General features: G+C 41.2%; 1 protein-coding gene across 2 annotated transcripts; it reads right to left on the bottom strand.

Moving 5' to 3' along the window:
* Nucleotides 1–529: 529 nt before the first annotated feature.
* On the bottom strand, nucleotides 530–13306 carry mapk14a (mitogen-activated protein kinase 14a). Of its 2 annotated transcripts, none has more exons than XM_041946184.1 (12): nucleotides 12912–13306; nucleotides 10067–10196; nucleotides 9848–9906; nucleotides 6464–6575; nucleotides 5997–6026; nucleotides 5630–5677; nucleotides 5428–5542; nucleotides 5244–5315; nucleotides 4413–4492; nucleotides 2266–2344; nucleotides 1866–2039; nucleotides 530–1762 (listed from the first exon to the last, which is right to left on the bottom strand). In XM_041946184.1, the coding sequence occupies exons 1-12, from the start codon at nucleotides 13028–13030 to the stop codon at nucleotides 1698–1700; spliced, it is 1083 nt and encodes a 360-aa protein (XP_041802118.1). In that variant the 5' UTR covers nucleotides 13031–13306; the 3' UTR covers nucleotides 530–1697. The 2 variants fall into 2 exon arrangements, with proteins under 2 accessions (XP_041802118.1, XP_041802119.1); XM_041946185.1 differs by lacking the exon at nucleotides 4413–4492 and adding an exon at nucleotides 3888–3967.
* Between the last annotated feature and the right edge of the window lie 521 nt (nucleotides 13307–13827).

Genomic DNA, 13827 nt, shown 5'->3' with positions numbered 1-13827 from the left:
AGGGACACTTTACAGTCAAACAACTCCACAGAAGGTGTGATTGGACAGTGTTTTTAAACAACTGTAGAAACAATTTTTTGGCCTCCCTGCAATAAAAGTGATCTAATCCCTTGTTACTTTCTAGGTGGTGTTTCAAAATGGTATATTTTAGGTTATTATCACCTGATAATATCAGGGTTAGGATTAGACAGTGAACATAAAGGCAACACTAACTTTTCTTTTGAAAAAAGTGCTGAACCTCCTACACAAAGATGGTTAGTAGTCACTAATCCTAAGACCAAGTGCGTTATATATACATATCTTACTGAATTTTGTAGTTTTTCTGTTCATTAGTGTTTTGCTCGAGAACCCTTTAGCAGAGCAGGTAGAGCACTTCATCATTGTAGGTGCTTAAGAGAACGTTCTCTTAATAAAAATCATCCACATCAATTGATTCATTCCCAAGTGAAATCTGCTGGAGAAAGGTGTTTGGAAAACTGCAAATAACAAATGCTGCAGAGAAAATGGGGGAAAAAACAATGCATTTCTCTTGAAAATAAGTCTTTATTTTGTTAAACAAAGGACTGAAGATAGTAGTTACTCTGCAGGACTGAAAATAGTTTAAGGGATCTTTTGATTGTTGTTTATAAATACCACCTCCACAAAGTATAAATACATCTGAACTCCCTCTTTTACACATTTAAGCAGTATATCTATTAGAGGTTTTAGCATGACACTCAAAATTCCTGTAAACCAACAACACACTCTCGCAAACGCACACAAAGTCTAACTGATGTACAGACTAAAAATGATTGCTTCATAACATAATGACAACAAGTCAGAGATTTTAAAAAATATGGCACAGATATTTACAAATTTTTGAGCAGAGCATGTACGCATGAATATCTTTTTTCCTATTTAGGTGCCTTGTTGAATAGCGCTGTACTTGAACGGCACAGGCTCAAATATTCTGTGCAGCCACAATATGTATGAGTCTCACAGAGCATCTAAACTATCCAAATAAACATTGAAATGTGTGAAGTTCAGTCGGTGAGCACTAAAAGGTCAGTGACTACACAGAACAGGCACATTTCTCATATTGTCAAATACCTAAAAACATAAAATCTACTGTCACAGATATGAAACCCTTCAAAGTGATTTCTTTTTAAATATAAGAACAATCATGGCGATAACTGAATCAAGACTCAGTTTACAAATACATGTGACCCAGTGCTATGTGTGACAGCTTGGCAGGGTGAGTGGCAGACCAGCATAATCCTTTTTCAATTGAGAGACAACAAAAAGCTTATTTATAAGTTAATCAATAGAAAAATTTGAAACACAAAATAGCACAGCTGTAGGTCCAGGCGTTTCAGCATCTCAGTGTCACAGTGATGAGTCATCAAAGTCTAGTCTTAAAACAAGAAAAATCTAAAGGATATAAAATAATTTCAGCTAATGGCAAGAAGTGATATTTCCCAGCGACAGACCATCAACATTAGTGGTTCATAAATAAAAATAATGATAATTGGTCAAACTCTTCCTTTCCCCCACGCTGGTAATGATCACCTTACAAGACACCGTTTCTCGGTTAATAATGACTGCCGAAGGTTGCCAGGCGCTCGAATAGGAGAGGAGAGTTCGTTTAACACTAATGCACACGTTCGAGGTTGTTTTCAACTATAGGAGGTTGGGGTCGCTGCGGGTGGCACGTCTCATTACTCCATGTCGTCCTCGTCGAAGATGGGTGGCTCAAAACTACACACCTCCTCGTAGGTTAATCCTGCAACGAGAAAATGTTCAAGCACTCGTCAGGGTTTGTGTTTATTAGATTTGTACAGATTTCTCTTTGTCAGTATGAGAGTTTTTGTGGAATAATGGCTTACGTTTCCACTCTTCGATCTCCAGCTCGCGGCTCTCAAAGCTCTGGTCGTATGGCTCGGCCTCCGGCTCGTCGTCGGGGTCGTGGTACTGAGCGAAGTAGGGGTGAGCCAGAGCCTCGGCTGCAGTTATCCGCTTGTCTGTGTCCAGAACCAGCATTTTCTCCAGCAGGTCCACAGCTTGAAAAAAAAACATGTCAGCATTGTAAATCTCAAACAGATCCATTGAATATCTCAGCGTCCTGTCAGAGCTTTGGCAAAGATTTGATTTTAAACCAGTACTACCCACACAGAAAAACCACAACTATTGTGGGGAATTTCGAAATAAATAATTAAATACAATTAGCAAGGATTGGACCATGACACAATACGGCTGATGCTGAGAAAGATTTTTCTCTGGTATTACCTTGTGGGTTGGCTCCAATGAACACGTCAGCAAAGTTCCTCTTGGGCATGTGTGGCAAGGAGCTGATGTAGTTCCTGGCCTGGGAAAATAAACACAGTAAATCAAATGTCAGCTCCCACGAGCAGCAACATGTCGCCCACATTCAGTGCCGCCTGTTTCATAATGCTCACATCAGGAGCATTTTCATGCCACTGATTCTGTCCACTGTAGCTACCTGCATCCAATCATTTCTGCCCACTTATTACATTTCTATCTACAGAGGTGAATGCACGTTAACACTAAGATATTTTCACCCATATTTTAATGTCCCCATGCACACAAAGGCTGCTGTGTTTCCTCATTCATGACAACACTGATCAGTGCAGCTTACAGTAAACAAGGTCCTCCTGTGACGAGGAGCAGCCCTGTATCCTGACAACCTATGGCACAAATTAAAGGGGCATAAACAAAAGAACTCAAAGTTTTATAGAGGAATGCCGTATTTGTGAGACACTTAATGTTTTAGGTACGTTTTCTGGTCTGTTAGTCTGTTGCCATGGAAATGAAATAAGACACAAACGGTCAAAAGCATTATGCAGCTGCGTTATTTCCTGCAGCAAACATATGGATGGCAGCCCTGCATGTTGCCTAACAACAGCAGGTCTTCTCGTGATCGGAATCGGGGGCTGCAGGAGGAAAAACGCTGTGGTGTTTTTCAGGCGTCCAGTTAAAATATAACACCGCAAAGATGATTTTTAATTTCCAATTTTCATCAGGATTTTTTAATTCTATTTTAATACCTTTCAATACCAAAAGCACACACAGTAAATGGATACATCCGATTTTTTTGTTTAAAAATTAAACAACTGAAACCCTGTAAAAAGAAGGACCCTGCTTTCGCCTCCTGTGTGACTGAAGACTCAGCACCTATAACAAAAAGACCACTCATAATCTTAGTTACAATAAACCTCTCAGTGTATAATAAAAAGTGCAGGTTGCAGACTGACAATTTTTAAATATCAAATACACAAAAACATGAGAGAAGCAGGTTTCATGAAATGTTCAACAGAACCGGAGAGAAAACCACAGAACAAAGCACCTTTCGCACAGAAAATGCTGTTAGTATCGACTTTGATCAGCAACAGTTTAGCCTAGCTAATTTTAATTCAGAGCCACTTCTGACAATCATTGTTACAATCGCATGCAGCAAGCGTGTCAGACACCACACAAGTACTGTGATTAAACTGGAAAACCAAAATCTTAATTGGGTGGTAGTGGGTCCGAGAGGTCAAGCTGCTCCGTGCATCCCACCTGACCAAAGCAGACTGAGTCAACTGATTCTTAGAGCGCATCTTATCGCCTTCATTATCTTATCACTTAAATAGTTCAATACAGATTAACATAGCTCAATGTTGACATGTTAAAATATTACTACTGTTGTTATTCTATATATGGACATGTTAGTATGGAAAACTGTTGTTTTGTTTTGGGCTAACACTCAGGATAAACACAGGATACTAGGCCAAAAGTTGAACCGCTTCAGAAGCAAAGAAAACGCGTGAAAGCAGGTCTGACTGTCCTCCCTCCCCGGTCTGCTGTCTGCTCTAAAGGTTGCTTTCTTTAGAACCGTGGATCCTGCTCACCTCGTGGCTGGGCATCCTGCTTATTAGAGATGCTGGGGGCGTTCCTGTCAGACGCATTATCTGCTGAAGCTGGTTTATATCTATGAAGCTTGTGTCAAGGGGAGTATAGCGACAGAGCAGAGTTGGTTAAGAAGCTGCTTCTCAATCTAACACTGAGCGGCTCAACTCTTGATGCACTGCAATGTTATGCTGAAAAGCAAACTTCAAGCTTTGAAGCAAAATGTGACAAAAAAAAGGTAGTTAAAAAAAAGGAGGCACTGGCAGATTTAGAGGAAAGACAACAAAATACTTGAGGTTACAGTCAGTCAGTGAAGGTCAGAGCTCAATCACCTGTGTCGTAATCAAACATACCCCAGTTCACCCAGTTAAAGAGGAGGAAAGGCAAGTCTCAAACCCACAAAGCTGAACGGTGGAAAACATGCTGTCAGTTAGGTAGCAGTTACACCAAGTTATTGCACAGCAGAGTGACACGATCAGAGCAGAACACTGGTTAGAGAAAAACCTTGTGTAACTTTGTGAACTCACAGACTCTGAAGATATTTTCATCAAGAGCTCGGGCCCTGGTGTTCCGACGAGCAGCATGATTAGCTTCAACTGATCAATGTCTACCGGCACACGGTAAAGGAAGACCAGATGCTGGACAAGGGAGAACTTGTAATCTGACATGGCAGTCTTCATCCTCCTTATGTCACTTAAAAACTCAGTATTCAATTTCACCGTATTTGTTTTACATTTCACACATGAGAAAGAAAAAGGCCTACACATAAATCTACACAGAGAAGAACATGAAGTGTTTGAAATGCAAGCGGAGAAAAAAGGGAGACAGTGGACAGCCCTGTTGTACACTAACTTACAAGCTCAGCCGTTAGTCTGAGAACACTGGCGGGAGGGAGGAAGACAAACAAAACCTTGAGCAGTGACACCGCAGATTGATAGACCCATACAAAGACTGGCAGCCGCACAGGCAGAAAGTGGACCCAAGCCAACGATGCATACTGACGGTGTAGAAAGAGCTGAAGTGCGCCAGTGGAAACATTAGAGCAAAGGGTATGTGTCAAGCCAGAGGGAAGAGTGGTACTATCTGTGTTACATCTTTTATAATAATTTAAAAAAAAAAAAAGTCACCTCAGGCAGCGTCATGTTGCAAGAGAAAAGCAGAAAGGCTGATTTTTATAGGAGGAAACAGAAGTGAAGCATTGCAGATATGTTTCTGCTACTGTGCTGGCAAAAGAAAACACCAATCAGAACTTCCCCAACTGTATCTAACCTATATGATTTGTTATGCAAAATGGATTGTCAGAGTCTCACCAGCCATGCGAGCTCTGAACGCACTGTACTTTCAAACGAAAAGGATACGGTCAGTGCCAGGAAACAGTGTTCTTCCAGTGAGGAGTTCTGCCATTATACACCCCACTGACCAAATATCCACTGAAACACAGGAAAGCAGGACACAAGTATTAAGAACAACTTTGCCATCATGATGCATAGGTGGAAAAAAAATCACTGGGGAAGATGAAAGGAGCTTTTTAATGTCATCCACCTGTCATGTTGTAGTGCATCCAGTTCAGCATGATCTCTGGGGCACGGTACCAGCGGGTGGCCACGTACCCAGTCATCTCATCATCAGTGTGCCGCGCTAAACCAAAGTCCAAAATCTGGGAGCAATTGAAGTGAGTGAGTTGTTTGCAAAACATTCACATTTGTGCACTCAATGTTTTAAAAGAGAGCAGCAGTTCACTGACCTTCAGTTCACAGTCTTCATTCACCGCCAGATTACTCGGTTTCAAATCCTGCAGGGACGAAAGTCATCAACGACAATTAAGTGTAATTGAAGTTAGCTAATGAGCAGAATTTTTCATTGACAGTGCATCTGTGATCTTGTTCTGGAGAAATGTTCCTACTTTTCAGAAGTGAAAACAAATCTGTCACTTCTTTGTTAGCATTAAAATAAAAAGCATTACATCATTAGCATCGTGTGTAAGCAAAGGTCCCGTTTATGGCTTCCCTTCAGTGTTTGCACAAGCCACAGGCCCAACTCTGCCAAGCGGAAGATGTCATAAACGCTGACACTTTTTTATCTGTCAGATAAAAATCAAACATGGCACTTACTCTATGAATGATGTCTGCTGAGTGGATATACTGGGGAGATGGAGGAGAACATGTGCATAAAGTTACATTATCAATTTAAAGATGTATTGATTTATCACAACACAAGGAGTGAGAGGCACTGCAGTACAACACAGAAACCACTGATTGAACACTCTGGGGTACGCGCTTAATCGCGTTCTTGTAAAGTTAGGTGAGAAGATCGAGTCTGCTCTGATGTCTGTAATTATGGACAGGAGGCAGTTAGCTTAGCTTAGCATGAAGACTGGAAACAGGAGAAAACAGCTAGCCTGGATCTGCAAAAACTTTTAAGCATAAAAACTACAAACCACAGTCAGCAGAGACTTCAGACTCTATGCTAAGCTAAGCAGACAGAGTGAGGGTGGATTCCATCTTCTCATCTAATTCTTGGCAAGAAAACAATTAAGCGTATTTCACAAAAAGTCAAACTTTTCCTTTAATGACCTCACCTTTAACCCTCTGAGGATCTGGTATATAAGGAACTGCACATGGTCATCTGTGAGTTTCTGACATTTCACTATGTTGTTGAGATCTGCCCCCATTAGGTGAGTCACAAGATACCTGCCAATCAAAACAAACTATCATCAGAGTTTGAATAGACACATGCTCCACAAAAAGCCAGATGGATATAAATTAATATATTTGCACTTCCAACAAATGTTTCCACAGTTGTTTGCAGTCTGAAACTAATTTCCCATATGGTTGCGTGAGCTTAAACCGGTTTAGCTGCTACTTCTTTTCACTCTCACTTCTCTCCAGAGGCACTGAAAGGCCAAGCCCTTCACAAATGGAATGTAATTTAACAACAAACCCAGATAGATGGGCTTAAGGGGACTGCATCAGTGGATAATTCAAATCTAATCCCAGAGCTGTTTCAAATGCCCGAACAGCACTTATGGAAGAAGGCGAGAGCAGGATGCTGCAGTGGCAGATTCACAGCCAAAATACACAGAGCCATGTGCTGCTCCGTCAGTCTGCTGCTCAACAAATACCCATTTCATGAATACTCTTCTATTCACGCGCAGCAGAGAGCACGGCCTTAAAATAGCACCTGGTTACGCTTGAACTTGTTCTCAGCAGCACACAGGGACACAGAGACACTCTAAAGTTCACCCGCCTTGGAAAAAAAAAGGGGATATAAATAGTGACCTCTGTTTTCCTCTCTCCTATAGAAACAGCGCTGAGGAGCTGCACCACAGCGTTGTGACTCAGTCTGTATTTTTAGAGCCGAGGGGAACCACACTCACAGCACCTGCATATCTCAGATTTTTCCTGGATATCATACTGCGTTCAGAACATTTACAATGTCCCAGCAGATGTGCAGATAAAGGGAGCCATGTTTCCTTCTGACAACCAGTGACTCGGCATTTATTATTCCACAGAGTGTTAGAAAAACTGCATGTGTCTCTGTTTCCACACCACCCACCGATTCTCTCGCCAGCTTTTTCTTTCTATTTTTCCCTTCTCTCGGGAGTCCAGTCACCCAAAGGTCTACATGTGTACTGCTTCCGTGATATTGTGTTAATCTTGGAGAATGGCTCTCCATTTCAACTGCAAACACAGCTTCCACTGGTCAAAGTGTGAGGAGGAAGTTCAAGTATGTTTTCATGCAAAACTACCGTTTCACTTTGGGATATGCCGCAAAAAGGCTACACATTAAAACAGTACTCAACTGATTTAGCCTTACACCTTTGTAACATCATCAGACTCATTAAAAAAAAGTATGAAACATCAAGGCAGCAAAACTAGACACCATCTTTTTTATTGCACACATTCTTCTTCCTTGTCAAAACCAGCCGCCTACATTACCCACAGTGCAATTCAACTGCAGACAGTTTGGTCGTGGCTTCAAGTGTTTTATGCTAGTAATGGCTAATGCCGCCTCAGGCCACCAGCCTCAAGCGACTCCACACCCCAAGATTTCTCAAATGACATCACTTGAGGCAAGTTATCAGATTTCACACAGCTCCCTCTGAAGCCACAAAAGGCTGTATACAGTCTTTTTTCACATGCAATGGTACTCCTCGTGACCAGTAAACAGACTTTCAGGTGAAAAATCCTTTTTACAAAAACATATATAATTCCCAACGTTGTTATTAGAGCCCATTTTCATGTCAAATATGAAAAGGTCATGTAGACACACTGCATGGGAGAGAGGCTATTCTGGGATATGACTGAGGAAAAAAGGCAAACTTCAGCACACTTCACTACCCTGCACCAGCCACAGCTGTCAAGGTCTGAGGCCTTCTACATTAAAATGTATCTTGGGTGATCTGACAGTGGACAGCTCTCAATACAGGCATGAATGCACCTGAAACACAACCCAGTCTGGGTGCTCAGGGAGGCTTGAGGTTAGGGATGTTCCTAACAGTGGAAGTTTCAACGCATTATATTATCAACATTGCACATTGTCCTGTAACTTAAATGTGCACATTAATAAAATAATAATGTTTAACTGAATAGCATTTCTGATGCCAACTCGCAAGGGCTGCAATGTTAAATCAACTAATCCCTACATGAGACTGCATATGTGGCACAGCACAGATGGGTGGTTGCCTGCAGTGTGCACCACCTCCCCTGAAACAAACAGCACCTCCACTAACATCAGAATTTAGTACACTTTAAGGAAGTAAAATTCTTGATGACTGCCAGAGACGGTACGTAATACTTGGATTTTCATGACGTATGTGCATCCTGTCTGACAGTCAACAGGAATGAAATAAAACATTAACCTTTATGGAAAAGAGCAAAGACCCTATTACACAGTAAAAAAAAATGTTAACGAGTGTAGTGTTGCACAGACTGACTGATGAACTCTGTAGTTTTAATGAACCGGATGACTGCTTAGCAGCAGTGAAAACAGCTGATTTGCAGATGCAAAACTAAGTGGAAAAGGTTTTGAAATCCTTTGAAACCACATATCCTCATCTGCAGCTATGACTAAGCTCAGATCTGCATCACTTGCTGTTTTACAGTCATTGCAGTTTCCCAGGGTTAAAAACCAGGGAGCACTGTCTCCCAGAAGTTCCTGGGTCCTGGTCTTGGGAGTTTTATGTACTCTCCCAGCATTTATGTGGGTTTTCTCCCACACAGAATGACATCCGTGTTAGGCATCAGAAATAATCCTCCCAATGCTGTTGACCAAGGCCTCAGACATGAAGTGGGTCTCTGCGTGCTGCGCTGCCCTCTCCTCGGCTGCTCCAGAACAGAATGAGTCAAATCCTGAGGAACTATTTTCCATACAGGGGTGTGTTAAGAGTGACATCAAATGTGAGTGAGGAACAGAAATGCGTCTCCAAGTATTCAACTGAAATACATTCTCTTGTTGGCTGTCGACTGAAATCCCTCAAAATCTGATCTTGCTACGAGTTGCTCAGTGTGTCTAGGGAAGAGACGTTCCACACATGACGAGCGAGGCAGCACGCATGTCTGACGACTGAGTCACCGTCTCGCTGTCCACTTCCCAGTTCTAACAACTTTCAACATCAACAAACAACAACTACCTGTTTGCCAGCAAAGCAGATACAGTGAGTTTTAGAAAGCAGGAAGCAAAGAGAAGGAAGTTGCTGGTGAAATAACTCCTGCAGCCAGAGAGTGAACGACTAACAGAGCAACAAGCTTAGAAATGTTCCTGCGTGTTTAGTCAGCTGGCCTGTCTCCAGGTGTTTCCCAGCCACAGCCACTATTGTCTGCTGCTGAGAAACTAAAGGCTGCCGTTTGTTGGACACTGTTTTTAAATCATGCATGAGTGTTGCTGAGGTGACCCCGAGCCAAAGGGCAGAGGGAAACTCGGGATGAAGGTAATTATTTTAAACAAAGCACATTTAACTTACACATCAGTGAATTCCTTAAGAGAAGTAGCAGGTGTGAAAACATCTAGGAGGCCAATCACCTGTAAATATGAAAACCAACGTCAAGTTAACACCGCAAAGAACAAGAGGCAGCAAATGAAACCTTAATTAAACTGCAGCAAACACTTTGAGAGGTACTGCACGAGCAAACACTCACGCACCACCAGACAGAACAAAGGGAACAGAAACAAGTCGACTTACATTTTCATGTTTCATGTGCTTAAGCAGCCGCAGCTCTCTGTATGTTCTCTTTGCGTGGATGATGGACTGAAACGGCCGAGAGAGCTTCTTCACAGCTATCTTCAAACTAGTCTTCACATCAAAAGCAGAACTGTAAAATAAAGTGGACAAACATGTAAGCTCAAGGCTCACTAGTAGTAATGCACTTGTCACCATAACCCTACTTACATACAAACATTTACTGTCAGCATGAACTCATTAACAGTAAAAAAGAAAACAAAAAATTGAAATGCTGAATATCTACTGAACACTTTGAACTAGAAATGAACCTGAAATGAACAACAAGCTTGTCATTTTTAGTCAGATGAGAAAACCCATTTGGGTTCAGAATGGGCTGAGTTTGCGCTCAAAACCAAATTAGGTGGAGTAAGAGCTGGTGAAGGCTGAGTAAAAAGGGCGACATCAGCAGAAAATGTCATCTCTCAGCAGATTGGGAGCAGCCCTGCAGCCTGTCCTGCACACCGAAGGCTGACTGTCTCTAAAGTAAATACTCCCTCCTGCGCAGCTCACCTCACCAGTCATCTGTAGCCATGTTTCCATCAGTGTATTTTATATGTATTTAGAGGTATGCGCCCTCTTCTTATGGTATCATGGTTTTCTGACTGGGGAATTGGTGTCACCCACTGCTTTTATCGATGCTACTGCTCAGACTCAGTAACGACTGTGATCAGGAATGAAAAACAGAAACATACCGTATTTTCTTTCCATATCAACCAATAACCAATAACCAAAAAACAAACAATAAACATTTAAAGGAAACAATTATGTGTCAATAAGACATGAAGCTACACAGACATGGACTGCTCTGAAGGTATCTCATCTTTTTCTGCTTTGATAATTAGATATAAATCATATTGTGGGTTGTCCATTAATCGGGGGGTTAGTGGTTTGATCTCCCGGCTCCTCGGGTCCACATGTCAACACTGAAACTGTACCTGATGGTTAAGCCAGTGCCTTGCATGGTAGCGACCTGCCATAGGTATGTGTGTGAGTGTGTGTGTGAATACAAGACAAACTGTAAAGCTCTTTGGATAAAAACACTGTCTAAATGCAGTCCATTTGCCAATCCATTTCTACATAATGCTAATGAGTCAATTTCACTCCACCATTAAATGATGCTATTATTAGTAGTAGCGTTTTCAATATACTGTCAGTTTTTCCAGTATGTGCCATCTCAACATTGCACAACATAGTTTAGCTGACCCACCATTTAAAGATGTGCAGGTCCAGTATTAACAAACTTGAGATATTCATAGTAAATTTAGGGTAGAGTGCATCATGGTAATACTGACAATAAAAGCCAGTATACAGCTTGGAAAAAGAAAAAAGAACACAGTCAATGCACTGATGAGTGGACAGTAATCTGACCAGCAACAGATTATCCTATTGCCCAGCAACAGCACAGCTGCCCGCTTTCATTTGCAAAACAAACATCTGCCCACTAAATCAAGTGTACCGCTGACAATGTTGTGTCCTAGATAGTATCAGCAAAACCTATTTAATCACCAGACCAATACAAAGTGTTGATCCAAGGCAAGCTTATAGTTTAGCCACAAAGCAGCATTAAGGAAATCCACCTTACAAGTGTTCTTAAAAATAAAAGAAAGAAAGAAAAATATAAAAATCAAGAGGCATGATCCTGTCTCCATCGTAAATGCAAATTTCTTTACCATTACTGAAAACATTCAGTGTAGAGAGATAAGAAGAAAAGATGAGCAGTGAAGGAGATGTTTTCATTAAGGCTGGAAGCTCGATTGAAATGATATTGATATTTTGATGAGACTACTTACCACCTGGGATTTGTATGACCAGGGAACGTGCCATTTCCTGGTTTTATTGGCTGTATTACCATTAAGTCATACAACTGTCTGGACACAGGCTGCAACTAAATCATTTTCATTATCAACCAATCTGTCAATTATTTTTACAATTAAGAGAGTTATCATTTTGCTTATGAAATGTCAGAAAACCAGTCACAAACTGCCAGATATTCAATTTACAATGCTGTAAAACAGAAAAACAACAAATCCTCACATCAGCATGTTTGCTAATTGGGGAAGTTATGAAGTTATGAAGTATGAATCTAACTTTATTAAACTACTCTACATGTAACCAAAAAACTGAAAACACCTATCCTCTTTGAAAATTAGAAATATTTCTTACTTAGAGATAGATAACAAATATCTATATGAGAGCACCAATAACAGAAGTACTGTCACATCATCAATATGAAGGTATAGTGAGTCAAAACCATATTTGTAATATTTCAAAACACATTCGCAACACCCAACAACAGCTGTTGACCTCACCCTAATTTAGCCGGATTAGATCACCTGTTGGTGGGATTTAACGACGATAATGTAGATTGAATCTACTTTTTCCCCAAAAGACCTGACATGAAAGAAAGCTCTGGAAACAGGATCTGAAGCTACAGTGCGTGAGTACTCAGACTCACTCGTTTATGAGTCAGTTGTGTAATTGTAACAAGCCCACTGATCAGATAACGACTAACACACTTTCTCGACAGTTGTGGAGGAGCGGTGTCCTGCAGTGGGGTTTGTGTGAACATATGTGAAGTTAAACACGCTGCCTACAAGCTTTGCGTGTGGGTGAAACGAGGCGGACAACAAGTCAACAGGTTTTCGTGTTGAAAGGGCACATTGTGGCTCCACCTTGCTAGCCAACAATCGGGGCGAGCTAACCTAACTTTAGCATCTGCTGCGCAGGCCTCGCATAAATGAATGGAGGTTAAGTTGGGTGACTCGGCTACACGCACGGTCTCAAACTACCATAAAAAGTGACTTACCTCACTGATCCGTAGGCGCCAGAGCCAACCGGAGACAGGTTTTGGTATCTCTCCGGGACTTCCCATATCGTCTTGTTGACGTCTTGTCGATAAAACTCGGGTCTCTCTTTCTGCGACATTCCTGCAGAACCAACTGCCGACCACCGACTTCACTTTATGCTCTGAGGTGCTCCGAGTCGTGCAGCCTACTTAAAACTTTGTCCCAAGTTACGAAAAGAGGGGCTACTTAAAATATTTTCGTCGTCAAACAACTTTAAATAATCTTTAGTTAAGGGACTGCCTTCTTGCAAAAACGTTGCAGGAACGCCGTCTATTAAATGCACGTTTTTAAATCTTCACGCTGTTTGTTCCTCTCTCCGCTTGCTTTCACACAGCTCCCGAGATTTCACCCCGCTTGCAACACGTCGCAAAGTCTCGCGAGACAAGAAACGGGACAGCGTACTACTTGAGCCGACGACGGAAACTGAGACCCGTGCTGCTTTCAGTGATATGGGAAAAATAAGAAGTTACCTTTAACACAATCACAAGCATCTAGTTCTAAAAAGACAATCACTGCAGGAATGATCATTCAGATCTTTTACTCGAAAAAAATAGCAGAAAAGGAATGTATAACTATTTAATTTAAAATAAAAGTAAGGTGGCATTAAAACATTTACTCATGTAAAAGCGCAAACTTATTATGAGCGAAATGTACAAATAAATATTCGTAATGCAGCAATGGCCCCTGCCACCCCTGTTACATTATTTCGGAATTCATAGCATGTTATTTTAGGACCAATGCTTTAAAGTGTAGACAACATTTTAATGTTGCAGATGGCCAAGGTGGAGTTAATTTAATATTTTAATTTTGAATTTTATAAGCTGTTGGGTAGTTACAGTATAACAATACATCATGTTTTAAAAGATAATCACATGT

This window comes from Chelmon rostratus, chromosome 10 (assembly GCF_017976325.1).
Source record: "Chelmon rostratus isolate fCheRos1 chromosome 10, fCheRos1.pri, whole genome shotgun sequence".
Lineage (NCBI taxonomy): Eukaryota > Metazoa > Chordata > Actinopteri > Chaetodontiformes > Chaetodontidae > Chelmon > Chelmon rostratus.
Note: the sequence above shows the minus strand (reverse complement) of the source record. Positions and strands in the feature narration are given on the sequence as shown.

Bases quoted from the DNA above. Each gene is read 5' to 3' on its own strand.
- mapk14a (XM_041946184.1), bottom strand. From the start codon at position 13,030: ATGTCGCAGAAAGAGAGACCCGAGTTTTATCGACAAGACGTCAACAAG. The intron at 6,027-6,463 runs GTGAGGTCATTA...CCATCTCCCCAG, and splicing joins AGATCCTCAGAGGGTTAAAG to TATATCCACTCAGCAGACAT. The intron at 2,040-2,265 runs GTAATACCAGAG...TTTTTTTTCAAG, and splicing joins CATTGGAGCCAACCCACAAG to CTGTGGACCTGCTGGAGAAA.